Source organism: Sarcophilus harrisii, chromosome 4 (genome assembly GCF_902635505.1).
Source record: "Sarcophilus harrisii chromosome 4, mSarHar1.11, whole genome shotgun sequence".
In the NCBI taxonomy this organism is placed as follows: domain Eukaryota; kingdom Metazoa; phylum Chordata; class Mammalia; order Dasyuromorphia; family Dasyuridae; genus Sarcophilus; species Sarcophilus harrisii.
This window is the reverse complement of record NC_045429.1, coordinates 296,879,420-296,893,274: the sequence shown is the minus strand read 5'-3', so window position 1 is coordinate 296,893,274 and position 13,855 is coordinate 296,879,420. Positions and strand designations below refer to the sequence as shown.

The 13,855-nt window shown below is 36.9% G+C and overlaps 1 protein-coding gene across 5 annotated transcripts in view; it reads left to right on the top strand.

Annotated features, from left to right (window-relative positions):
- Positions 1 to 736: 736 nt before the first annotated feature.
- Positions 737 to 13,855, top strand: part of MAP2K4 (mitogen-activated protein kinase kinase 4) — a 174,847-nt gene continuing 161,728 nt past the window's right edge. The window contains exon 1 of one of the 5 annotated variants that reach the window (XM_031965528.1): positions 737 to 776. In XM_031965528.1, coding sequence (XP_031821388.1) covers positions 752 to 776 — 25 coding nt within the window. In that variant the 5' untranslated portion in view covers positions 737 to 751. Of the gene's footprint in view, positions 777 to 835; positions 1,037 to 13,855 lie in introns of those variants that run through there. The other 4 variants (XR_004233767.1, XM_031965526.1, XM_031965531.1 and 1 more) reach the window with 4 other exon arrangements.

Below are 13,855 nucleotides of genomic sequence, written 5' to 3'. Positions count from 1 at the left end.
CTTCTGTGACGTCAAGTCCTTTCTCTCAGAAATAATTATTATGAGCTCCTAGAGAGCAGGCATGATTTTTATTTTATTTATTTATTTATTTAATAGCCTTTTATTTACAGGATATATGCATGGGTAACTTTACAGCATTAACAATTGCCAAACCTCTTGTTCCAATTTTTCACCTCTTACCCCCCCACCCCCTCCCCCAGATGGCAGGATGACCAGTAGATGTTAAATATATTAAAATATAAATTAGATACACAATAAGTATACAAGGCATGATTTTTATAAAAAATTTTCTTAGTATCCCCTTTTAAGTGTTTGGCACGTAGTAGGCGCTTAAGAAATGTTTATTGACGTATTGACATTTATAGGCATCCTTCTAATTCTACTTCCATCAATGGAGTCTGACAGCCTATATAACATTCCATACCCACAATCCTCCTCTTCTCAAGGGAGGGGCCTTCTTTTAAAGTAGTATTAATATATCCACTACAACGTAAACTCTTTGAAGAGCGGCGCTCTTTTAGTCTGCAGCCTTAGCCCACCCGTAGGACGTGCTTAACAAGCGTGCAGAATGGAACTGCAGCAGGATTACACGTACCAATAACAAAGAATGTTCGCTGACAGAATGAATGAAACTACTAGCGGTGTGGGTCACAAGTGACAGTAGGTGTCTGCCCCTACACTTCAGAAGGACTCCCGAGCGCCGGGAAACCTGCACAAGCCTGCAGGGTGGAGCGAACCGGAGAGGCGGAAAATGATTGGTATCGGGAGCGCCGGAGGTGGGCGTGAGTGGGTACGGCCTCAGCGCAGGGGAGCGGGCGGGGAAGGCGGGCTGGGGGACGGGCCGGAGGCGGGCACTGGCCGCGCCCCTCGCTGGCGGAGAGAGGCCGAGCTTGCTGCATTGCAGCCGCCGCGGTGCCGCTCCACTCCTCCCGGACAATAATGGCGGCTCCGAGCCCGAGCGGCGGCAGCGGGAGCGGCTCTCCCGGCGCCGTGGGGCTCCCTGGGCCAGGCCACACGGCCGTCAGCAGCATGCAGGGTAAGCAGCGCCTCCTCGCCCCGCCCCAAGACCCCCAAGCCGCCAGTGGCGGCCGAGGCCTCAATCTCGGCTTCCCCTCCTTTTCCATCCTCCCTCCCTCCCTAACCGCGGTCGCGGGCTTCCTGGCCTAGTAGGCGCCGACTTGGGGCCTGGTTGTCCCGACGACCCCGCAGCTTCCTCCGGCAACCTCGGCTCCTCAGCCTCTGCTGCTCCTGGAACCTCTTTCTGGGCCGGACCCAGGTCGGCTTCGGCCTCACCTGGCGCCCGGGCGTCTCGGGCCCCCGAAGGATCAATGCCCTCGGCTGTGCCCTCTAACCTGGGGATGGTGCGGCACCCCCCATCCCTTCCTCTGCCCCCGCCTTCGGGAGGACGAAGGCGAGGAGGAGGAGGAGGAGGAGGCGGAAGGCCATGCCAAGTCTCAGCTGCCTCTCCCCTTCCTTACTCTCCTTAGAACAAATGCTTCATGACTTTGGCGTGAATTGGCTTTTTGGCTGCGGGTGGGGGGAGGGGGAATCGAACCAAGTTTCCTGGCTTTACCAGGAAGTGCTCCTGGCAATGAGGTGCGGAGGTGGGAGATTTTTTGTTCGTGGTGGCAGTCCCTTCCATTCTGGCCTTTTTGCTTGAACTTGAATGTTAGAAAATGGGAAACTTTATTTAAACCTAAGAATACAAATATGTGCATTATCTTATGACACCGCCTCTCATGCAGTTCCTTAGCTTTTGAAAACATCTTTTAAGAAGGATTTTTTTTTGGGGGGGGGGCATGTTAACTGATCTTAAAGATGCAGAAATTGGGTTGACCAGAGGTTCAAGTCAAACCTCTTTCTCATAATAGCTGTATGTCTGTGGGCAAGGCCCTTGACCAATTAATGCTCTGGGCAATTCTCTTAAAATTATAAATTACATATGTATTGCTAGGGGGAATTCGCCAGTCTGAATCCTCCTATCCTCTCCAGCCACTTCTCTCCCCTCCCCTCCCCTCCCCTCCCCAAGTCTTTGACAGAAATGATTTAAATAATGTTCACTTGGGATTTGGGAGCTGTTGAACGCAAGAATTGTTGTTTTGCTATCTTTAGAGATCTCTCATAACTTTAGACTCTACTTTTTGTTAAACTTTCCATGGTGGCCAGTGTGACTATTAAGAAATTTTGATTGCGCTCTTGAAATTAGTTGTCAGCCTGTCAATAAACTCATACTAAGTATCTTTTATATGCCAGGCATTGTCTGTGGTGAAGATACAGGGAAAAGCTAAAGACAGTCCCAAATCCCAGCTGCAAGAGCTCAGAATCTAAATGGATAAGACAAAACTGTTTTGTACAAACAAGATAAAGAATAAACTGGTAATATTCATCAGGGGAAAGGTACTAATATTAAAGGGTAACAAGAAAGATTTCTTTTAGAAAGTGAGATTTCAGGTGGAACTTAAAGGAAGCTAGGAATTCTAGTTGTTTAGGCGGTAAATAGTGTACTTGTAAACTTCTGCCTGTCAGACAGAAATATTCTGTTAGATGGGTTTATTGTAATCCTCAGACATCATCAATATTCCTGTTTCTTCCATCACAACTCATCTGTATCTTTTCATCCATTATGAGTCTTGTTTTTATTCTATAGACCTCACACAAGGGATCTATTCTGCTTAGCTAGAGGCATTTTTTGGAACTTTTAAAAATATTATGGATATTTTTACATTTGGATATTTTAGCATTTCAGTTAACTGTTGGTTATCTTTCCCTGTCAATACATTACACACTAACCTTTTTTAGATCATATATTTACTTGATGATATCTCTTACCTAAAAAGAAATAGCCTGTGTCATAACTGGAAATGTAAACATTTTGTTTCCATCAACTACCTGTTATACATTTTTCTTTCTCTCCATGACATTTTAGTTGGGGAAAAAATCCAAAACTTTAAAATGTTAAATAAGACATTATTTTAAAGTGTCAAATGAAAATCTAGAGGCAAAATGGTGTAAAGCAAAAAATGCTAGTGACCTTGGACATATTATTTAAATTTTCTATGCTTTAGTTTTCTCATTTGTAAAATGGGGAGTAAGAATGTTGGAATAAATGACCTCAAGTCCTTTCCAGCTCTGGATCTGTGAACCTTTAAAGCAATGGTGTTAAACTTAAATAGAAATGGGGTCCCAATATTATTCTTAAGCATTCCTTATATTTTATTGTATTTTAATTTATTTTGTTAAATATTTCTTATTTTATTTTATTCTGTTTCAGGCTGCATCAAGGAGGGCCTGTGTTTTGACACCTGCTTTAAGGATTCATAAAACTTTGCCTTTATTTGTACTACTCACTTCTCATAATTCTGTCAGCTTGAAAAACTAAGCAATTCCTGAAAGACTTTTTAGGTTAAAGTAGCCTTAATTGTGAAGAGTTTACAGGGACTCTTATGAGTGTTCTGTTGTTTTAATTTAAGAAGACATAATTATTAAAAATGCTCAAACAAAGCATTTCCTGGAAAGTATCTAGGAAGTAGCAGAACGTTGGGGGTGAGATGTGGAAAGAATCGGAAAAATTGAGAAACAGGTTGAATCATAGCTGAACCTTAAAAATTAGTGGTTCTAAAAGATAGGATGACAGAGTACATTATAGGAATGGCGAAGGGCAAAAAATATTAAGAGGGAGATAATATGCTGAATTTAGGATTCTTAGTAATTTAGTTTTCTTGGTCTTAGAATCTGTGAAAGGAAAAAGTATGAAATGAAACTGGAAAGTTGGAGCTTGATTGTGTAAGGCCTTAATGTCAAACTAAGGAATTTATTTTATCTTTGAGAAAGAACAGGGAGACATTTAAGATTTTGATTTGAGAATGGACATAGACCCATTATTTAAGAAGATTATTTTTGGTCATTATATGGAGGAAGCAGCATGATGTAGGTAGCGCATTAGGTTTGGAGTTAGGAAAACCTGGGTTTTATACATATTCTTCCTTAGTCATTCACCAGCTATATTATCTTGGGCAATCCATGTAGCCTTTCTGTGTTTTATTTACCTTATCTGTAAAATGAAAGGTTTGGATCAATAGTTTATGATCCTAAAGGTATATTGGAAAGGAGATATTCTGGAAGCAGGAATTATATTAGGAGTTATTATAATAGGTGATGAGGGCATGAATTAAAGTGTTAATTGTTATCTGGGAAGGAGGGGGTGTTACTGTCAAATTTTACTTCCACAACTAATTAGACGCAGGGATGAAGGAAATCCTTGTTGATTGATGGTATATTAGGTCCTTGTTAAATGCTTCTTGGTTGAATGAATGGAGATTGAGAAAGAAGAGTTAGGTAAGTGAAGAATTTGGGAAGTAAGCTTTTAGCTATGTACTAGGCACTGTATTGAGGACTTTACAAATATTATTTCACTTGAGAGGGAATAGTGATAGAATTGTGTGGGCGACTTGAGAAGAGCATATTTGGAACAGCTGTTTGAAGAGCTGATTGTGGTAGAGAGAGATTAAAAGGATTGTCCCACAGCTGTTAGGACCTAGTTGAGATTAGTTTACATAAATTTCTAGAGGTCCTAGTCAGCAAGTTTGTTTCCATCAGGTTTAGCAGCCAGGAAGAAAGGAGGGGTGGTAGGTAGGGCTAATCCAGGGTTGGGGTTTGTCTAGGGTGGTTTTATTGCCCACCTGAGACATTTAATAGTTGTGTAAACTTGAGCAAATAGATTAGTTTGTATTAACCTCAGTTTCCTTTAGTTGTAAAATGGGAGAATAACATCTGCTTCTTAGTAGTTACCTCAAATAATTTGATGTATATAAAGTGCATTGCAAACTTTGCAGCCCATGTTAGTATAAACTTTTATTAATGGGGCAAGGTCATCAAGTTTAGGAGACATTAGATCATGTAACTGATTAAATGTAGGATTAAGACTGGAAAGAGGTAAGTGGGGTAACCGGGTAACATCAGACATGTCACTAAATCTCATGGAACATCATATTTTTAATCTGTAGAATGAAGCAGTTCAATCGGAAGACCTTTGAAGTCCATTCATCTTTACATCTATAATTCTGGAGCTTCCTGTAATGACAAAGAATAGATTTAGGACAAATGATTAGTTAAAAAGAAAATTTTCATAGTTTTGGATCATGAACATAGCCAGGGTATAGATAATAGTGATATCTACTCAGTGAAATGATTATCTTCTTAGGTGGCTGGTGGAGTCATCCAGGTATATGAGGTTGGTGTATGCATTCTGAATTGCCACTAAATATTAAGAATTGGAAAGTTTAAGGAATCATTTTTTTATAATGGACCACACTGTAAGATGCCCTGTGGCTTTTCCTATTTGCCACTATATATATATATATATATTTATATATTTTAATCTTTTGATTTTCTGAGTGGAATGGGTATATGATGTTACTAGGAGAGCTGCTTTTAGACTTGAATTCATCTTTATGTTTTAAAGACAGTTCTAAGTCTTTGAGGGTTGTGGTGTGCTTCAGGAGAATGCAATGTGGGTGCATGTATATATAATATAGTTTTTTATGTGTATGCATATGTATATACATATACATATATTTGTATATATATGCACACACACTAAATATATACATATATACACATGAATAAACACAGTTTTTTGGTGGTATAGATTACTGTTTTTATCAGTATAGAGAACTTTTCAGATACTTTTTTAATAACTTGAATTATGCTGTTTTAGAGAGTTTTCTAACAAACTGAGAAGTTTAGTAATTTCTCCATAGTTGCAAACTATTTGTTAGGGTAAATGTCTTCCTAATTTGAATGTTGGCCTATTGAGTGTAGTAACACTATCTCTGTTACAATATATTGCTGAAAGAGTTGCTTGGGAGTATCAAAATAAAGGATAACAGATTTTTGATCAGAAAAAGGAGAACTGGTGAAACATGGATAAATGATATAGCCCATGTTAATTTTCCCTAGTGGTTATTTATCTAATTTGTTTTGATCATTTCTGATATTCTCTGTGGTGCCAAATTCGTATTATATGGGCATTTTCCCCTCTATTACCTATCTTTTGCTTTGATCAGGTTATTAAAGATAGTTTGGCACAGCTGTGTAGAATCCTGGCAGAAAATGTAGGGTGAATATTAATTTATCCTGGGTTAGAATAAGTTAGTGTGGATGACTCAGCTATATTTAGGGAATAGATTGGGAGGCCTCCTACTTCTGGGAACCTATTTACTAGTCCTGGAGATTGCACTTATATGTTCTTCTCATTGTATTTTTTTATTCTTGTGGAGTGCCCAGTCTTGTAATAATTGTGTATATTGTTTTCTTGGTTAGATTTATATCATTCTGTATTGGTTCACATGATTCTTTCCATTTTTCTCTGAACTTCTCATAAAGTTTTTTTTTTAATAGCATAATGATATTCCATTAAAATCTTACAATAATAATTTTAAATCTTACCTTTCTTTAGCTATTCCCTACTTGATTAGTTCTCATTTACTTTAGTATATATAAAATAATTTTTTTTTGGGGGGGGGGTTCATATCTTTCATGGAATATGTGATTAATACTGCAATCACTGGTATGGATGATATGAACAGTTTTGTTGCCTTTTCTTGCATAATTCCAGATAATTTTTTCAGAAGAGGTTTTTTTTTTTTAATATATACATATTTTTATACATTTATTTTTATTTTTTTGCTGAGGTAATTAAGTGACTTGCCCAGGGTCACAGCTAGAAAGTATTAAGTGTTTGAGATCAGGGCTGGTGCTCTATCCACTGTGCCATCTAGCTGCCCCTCCCTCCCCATTGAATTTCTTATATATTTTCTTTTAAGAGAGTTGTACCATAATAGAGACTCATAGTTTCATTTGTAATTTACATTTTCTGTGTTCTATAGTGTATATGAAGGTGCTTTTTTAAAGTTAAATTTGTGTTTTAAAAATTGTCAGTTCTCAGGGAACTTAGATAGACTTTCTATCGCTTACTTGTTATAACTACAATCATGCCAGAGTTTATAACCCTAGTCTTTCATTCCTCCCAATCTCACTCTCCATCTACTTTCCTAGCATTAGCCGTTTTTACTGTTTTTAGTTGCTCATTGTCTTTTTTTTTTGTCTTGTTGCAATAGCCTCCTAATTATCTCACTATTAATAATCTCACTAATTTCCTTTTCCAGTTTATTCTCTACATAGCTACCAAAATAATCTTTTAAAGCTAACAAGTCTGACCTTTTAATTCCCAAACTAAAAAATCATTTCTGGTTCGCAATATAGAACTTTATCTAAGATGCCAGCCTAACAGAAAAAGAAAGACCTTCATATTTTACTTCTATCCTTTTTTTCCGTGCTTACTTTGTATTACTCTTCCCACTACAAAGTCAAGCCAAACTGACTTGTCTCTTATGATATGAAATGAACAACTGATCTCCCATTTCTTTGTAGAGGCTGTCATCTATATGTAGTATGCACTCCTTCCTTATACTACCTTTTAGAAACTTTACTTCTTAAGCCTTTCCTCATTCTCCTGGTTATCAATAGTTCCTTTTTCTTCAGTTTTTTAAAAAGTTATTTAAATGTTTAGATGCTGAATTAATACTATATTTTATTAATAGAATGTAAGATTCTCGAGAATGTGAACTGTTCTACTTTTTCTTTTTGTATTTCCAGTCTTATTTCAGTTTAAGAAAATGTTGAAATTCTTGTGTGACTTAGAGAAATTTTAAGGAAGAAATCTAAACTACCAATAGTTATGTGGGGAAAAAAATGTCAAAATTACTAATTATTAGAGAAATGAAAGTTAAAATGCCTTTGAGCCTCTCACCCATTAGATTAGTAAAGATGACAGGGGAAATCTGAGAGACAATGGAAAAATAGATACATTAATGCAGCTGTGAATTGGTCTAGGTATTCTGGAAAGCATTTTAGAAGGATGCCCAAAGAATTAACTATATAATCTAGTGGTACCATTATTAGTCATATACCACTAAAGATATCAAAAATGAGGATCTAAACTTACAACATATTTCAGCAGTTCTTTTTGTGGTAGAAAAAAATTGGAAACTAAGGGTGATATCTATCAGTTGGGGCATGGCAGAAGAAATTTTGTTATGAATGTGGTAGGATTTATAGCTCTATAAAAATGAAAAAAGAAACTGTTTCTGAAAAAACTGGAAAGACTTCTATGTATGAAATGAGCAGAATCAGAAGAATTATATAGAAACAACATCACTACAAGGGAAGACCACTTTGAAAAACTATTATTCAATGCAATGACAAACTAGGATTTCAAAAGACTGAAGATATGAAGTATGCTATCCATCTCTAGGGAGATAATTGACTCAAATTTCAGATTGATAAAAACATTTTTGGATGAGGTCAGTGAGGGAATATTTGTTATTATACATGTCTTAAAAGGATTTTGCTTTTTCTTTTATTTTCAATTTGGGGATGGGGTAAGGCATAGGGATTGAGTTACCAAAAACAACAGCAGAGAACTGAGGGAAGTCCTGAAAGAATCACTGATAAACAAGGTAACTTTAAAGTTTAATTTATTAGTTGAGTGTAAAATTAAAGGGAAAAACAGGCTCTATGTAATGGAGATTTGCAATGTCTTATACAAACCCCTTATATTCTATTATATTTCAAAACTCCGATTTTATTAAATGTTGGCTAAATTTGGAAATTAAAAACATTTTAAGTGAATTTTAAAAAAGTATCTATTGACCTATGTGTTTAGTTTGGAGGAAATTATTTAGGAGATATAATAATGATTTTCAAATATCTGAAAGAAGAACCCTTATGTGTAAGAGATTTGACTTGCTCTGTTTCCCCCAGAGGGCAGAATCAAGAGTAAATGATTGGAAGTTGCAAAGAGGCTAATTTAGGTCTGATGTCTGGAAAAAATTGCTTAGTTATTAGATTCAAAAGTGACTTGGCTTTTTCTTGAGAAGTAGTAGATATCACCTTCCTCCCCACTCCTTGGCTATATGTTCAGACACAGGCTGGACAATCACCTGTCAGATATGTTATAATGAGGAATTCATTCATTGGGCTAGATCACTACTGAGGTAAGTAGTTAGCAGCTATGGATGGTTTACTAAAGTATCAACAGCTGCAAGTCAGCAAATATCTAGGTGCCAAACACTGCTAAGCAGTGGGAATACAATAATGACACAGGACTATCCCCATTCTCAAGGAAATCCTAATGTAATGAGGAATACAACATACAATTTTATAAAATCAAGATATAGATATGCTGAATTGGGAATAATTAGTAATACTATCTTCTTTCTCCTCCCTCCCGTTTTCCCCCAAGGAAAGAAAAATACAATCCTTTTAGCAAAGAACTATAATCAAGCAAAGCAAATCCATGTATTTATCATTTCCAAAAATGGATAGAATTTAGTCTTTTAGTCTTCTAAGTGTGATTGTCTTCTAAAAAATAGGAGTTGCTCCAGAAAATGTAGGATTTGACAAATATTTATTAAAACAGCAAATTATAATAATACTGATATGAAATTAATTCTGAATATTTTAGTCACCAGACTTAATTTACAAGAAATCTGCCATGAATCCATACCTTCTTCTCCAATTTCTTCATTTTCAAACTTCAGAGTAGTTAGCAAAAAGTGTGATACATTTATTTCAACAAGAGCCTCAGGTTTGTCTTTCAATGATAGATTTCCCAAGCCGTTTTACCCTGATATGAACTCTTTACGAACATTAAGTAGAAGATTGTATTTTACCATTAGATTTAAAAATTTTATTGTGTGTGATATAAAACAAATATTTGCTTGTTTAGGGGAAGACAAGGAATTAAAATGTATCAGATATAACTTTTAGATATATATTGTGTTTTTATTGATTGAACTAAGAATTAGTCAGTGAGACATAACCAATCTTACTTTCTTTTGTTTTTTCTAAGGTAAGTGAAATGAAAATGAAAGCAAAAAGCAATTACCAACAAACACTTAACTAAACTTCTCTGTGTAAGCCTTTGCTCTGGACACGAAGGATATAAATACAACTCTTTCTAAGGGGAGAGACAAGTGGTTACACTAAATAAAATAAAGCTTACACTAAATAAATATGAAGAGAATTATTTTTTGGGAAGGAGGAAGGCATTAGCAGTTTTTAGGTTCATGGTAGGTCTTTTGTGGAATTGAGTGCTTGAAATACATTGTTCAGGAAGGAAGGAATTCTATGAAGTGGTGAGAAAGTTCATTTTCATTTTGTGAATAGCCCAAAGGTACCAAGATGGGAGATGGAATATTATGAATAAGGAAAATAGAGATGCCCGAACTTCAGAAGGGAGAATAATGTGTACTAAGTTGAGAAACCTGGAACAATTGTGAAGGGTTTCAAAATCCACACATAGGAATTAATATCATATTTTAGAGGCAATAGGAAGCCAACGGATTTGATTGAGTTGTGCTAGGGTGGTAGTCAAATCTATTCTTAAAATCACTTTGGCACCTGTGTATAGAATGTTTTGGAGTAAGGAGAGTCTCAAAGGAGCTTAGAAGTATATCTCACACTGTATTGCAAAGTAGTGATTTTCAAAGCAATTTGATACTGTTTAAAAAAAAGTCAATTTGTGATTAAATATACTACATACTACTGAAGCAAATTAATTTAGTACCCAAGTATTTGATAAATACAAAGACTTTTAGTATTGGGATAGAGACTCAGTATTTAACAAAAAATGCTGGGGAAATTGGACTGTAGTATGAAAAAAAAATTAGATTACATCAGCATTTTCTATCACAATAAACTCCATATGGATATATTATCTAGATCTATATGACTTAAGGTTATGTCATAAGTATAATAAAGACAAAGACACATGGAAAAAATACCTATTGAATATATGAATTGAAGAAAAATTAATAAATAAAACAAGGAAGAGAAAAACCACAGAGATAAAATTAAAGTTAATTAAGTTTTTAATACCAAAAATATAAAATTAAAATTTTTATACCAAAAAAAATCCAGTGAAGATTAAAAAGGAAAACGAGTGGAAGGTAGGGAATAAATTTTTTTTATAAAGGTGTGTGTGGGACATAAAAAGACCCCTCCTCAAAAATGACTACTCAGAGATCACTCATAGAAAGCAGAATTTTTTATTAGAATCTCTAGAAGCGCACCATCCTGTTCTGTGAGCCGAAGCTCACAGCAGGAGGGCCACTCCCTTGAGAGTGGTCACAGTTTTTATACATTTCAGACAAAGAACCCCCAAAATCCCACCCTCTGTATGTTGTGATTGGTTACATAAGTCTTTATTTTCCCCTATTTGGTCAGTGGAATGCAGTAGGTAAGGTGATGTATAGCTTCTTTTGCCACTATACTTTTTTAATCCCTTCTTTGGACAATGGAATGTAGTCCAGGCCTTATCTAAAATCACATGACTCCAGAGAAGCCAAAAACCAAGGCTTAAGGCTTCAACTAATTTAACAGTTACTGATCAATATGTGCTTGATCTGTAAGTTCTTCACCTTTTCCACACAATCCCCCCCCCTGTTATTTATATATATATATATATATTTCCTCATGAAGAACTAACAGTGTGGTCAAATTCAATTAACATCTCTACACATTGCTTGTTAATCTCTATCTGGATCATCCCCTTTTACCGCTCTTTCTGTAAAATCATCATTTTAATAGCATCCTCTGTATGTAAGATTCTTGACAGTGATCTTTGAACTATTCTTGTTACCAATGTAATTACACAGGGTAAACATAGTGGCAACAGAATAATACCACTGATTGTAATAAGATTGGTATATAAGAGCTGTTTCTACCAGCTATCATCAAACCAAGACCACCAGCTATTTGTGAAAGGGAAATTTCCAAACTTCCCTTGAATGCCCTTAGTAATTTCTTTTACTACTTGTTGGTTGTCTTCAATTTGCATATCAGAAGTGGACAGGTTTTGTTTCCTCACAGACCCTCTCTTCCTCTAACAGATAATCTAAAACTAATCTATGTTATAACATAGATTATACTTTCAGATCCTCGCAGGGGTCCTCAAACTTTTTAAATAGGGGGCCAGTTCACTGTCCCTCAGACTGTTGTAGGGCCGGACTATAGTAAAAACAAAACCTTTGTTTTGTGGGCCTTTAAATAAAGAAACTTGGTAGCCCTGGGTGAGGGGGATAAATGTCCTCAGCTGCCGCATCTGGCCTGTGGGCCATAGTTTGAGGACCCCTTCTCTAGTCCATATTCCTTGATAACCTGTGCTGGGAACCAGGTATCTCCCCACCCATTAGCATCACCAGTTTGAGTAGATTACAGGGTGTTTGACAAGTAGGCTTCTTTTTAAATTCCTTCAAACATTCCTCATTACCTATGGTGTTCTCTTCTTTTTTATAATATAAGATTGTTCTCTCTGGGAGCAGGTTTCTTGGGGAGGTTTTCTGGAGGCAGCCTTAGTGTCAGTTCAGAGTAATAATCATTCTAAATGCAGCCAGGAGTTAAAATCCAGTCTTTTATTGTCTCTTCCAAAATAGCCCCGTTAGTTTTCTTGGTGGCCTATATCTCTGCTTGGTTCCAAGAGCTCTTGCAGGCTTGTCTTTTTGCTCTTCTAGCTTCTATCTTTAGCTCAACTCCCACTCCTGGCAACTCCTTCTGAACTGACTGACTCCATTCACTCAGCTCTTTTATGCTCTTTTAGAGGAGTAAACTTAGAGGAGAAGTCAACCTTTGAGAGTGGAATTATGGGAGGGTGAATCTCATATTGAATTCTGACTTGTGAATCTCCCAAACTCGTGAACTGATGTGTGTGAGCTAATGTGTGAACTCTCAAAGGTGCAAACCCAAGCACACAAGCATTGCTTCCATCAATTCCAGTGAGTCGATACCTTACTTTCAAGTTCTGGCCCATAACAATTATCCTCTAATGAATGCTGGTGGACACTATTAAGCACTGACCCATCATCACAAACAATATTTGACTTGCTCCATCTGTTTCTATAATCTATAATATCCACCCTCTCTGGCTGACGAATAAAAATCCATTCACACTTATTGTCTCCCATTCATGACCCTGTACCTGTTTGATTTAGACAATGCCCCAATAAGGTACCCCAGATTAATACCACTATCGAGATTTTACATGCACAGTTCATCAGTTCCTTTTCAATGTTTGTCTCAGCTAGTTCTCTGGATTCATTTTGGAAGTCCACATCCTTGGCGCATCCACCAGTTCTTTAATTCAGGTATGCTGAGTCCATCCTCTTTCTTGTGTATGCACTGTTGTGTCTGATGTCAAGAGGATCAAGAACGGTCCTTCCCAGATTGGGGTCAGCTTGTCCTCTTTCCACGTTGAACCAGGGCCCATTCTCCAAGCCAGAACTTGTGCTCTGTGAATCCTAAGGGAGGAGTCTGAGCAATAAGCTTTTTTAGTTGTAAAGTTTTCAAATGTTGCAGTAAAGACATGACATATTTCCTTAAAAACAAATCCTTGGTTTCAGATATTGGATGCAAGGAAGAATTTTAAATCTCTTTGGGGTTTATTCTAATTCTTACTTAATAAGGCAAGGGAAAGGTACTTGGTCCAGGACAATTATGTCTTTAACACCAATTTAATCAGTTGCTGTTTAGTTTGCTTATTTATCCTTTCCACTTTACTTGATGAGGGCGGATGCCATGGGGTATATAAGTCCCATGATATTTCTAGAGCTCGTGCCACAGATCGGAGGATCTTAATCGTTAAATGGGTGCCTTGGTCTGAATCTATCTGCTTCACCAACCCATACCCTGGAATGATATGCTCAAGGAATACTTTTACAACTGCCGAGACTTGCCTGGACCAGGGGAAAGGCCTCCCCCCTCAGGTCAGATGGTCCACTACTACCAATGGGTATTT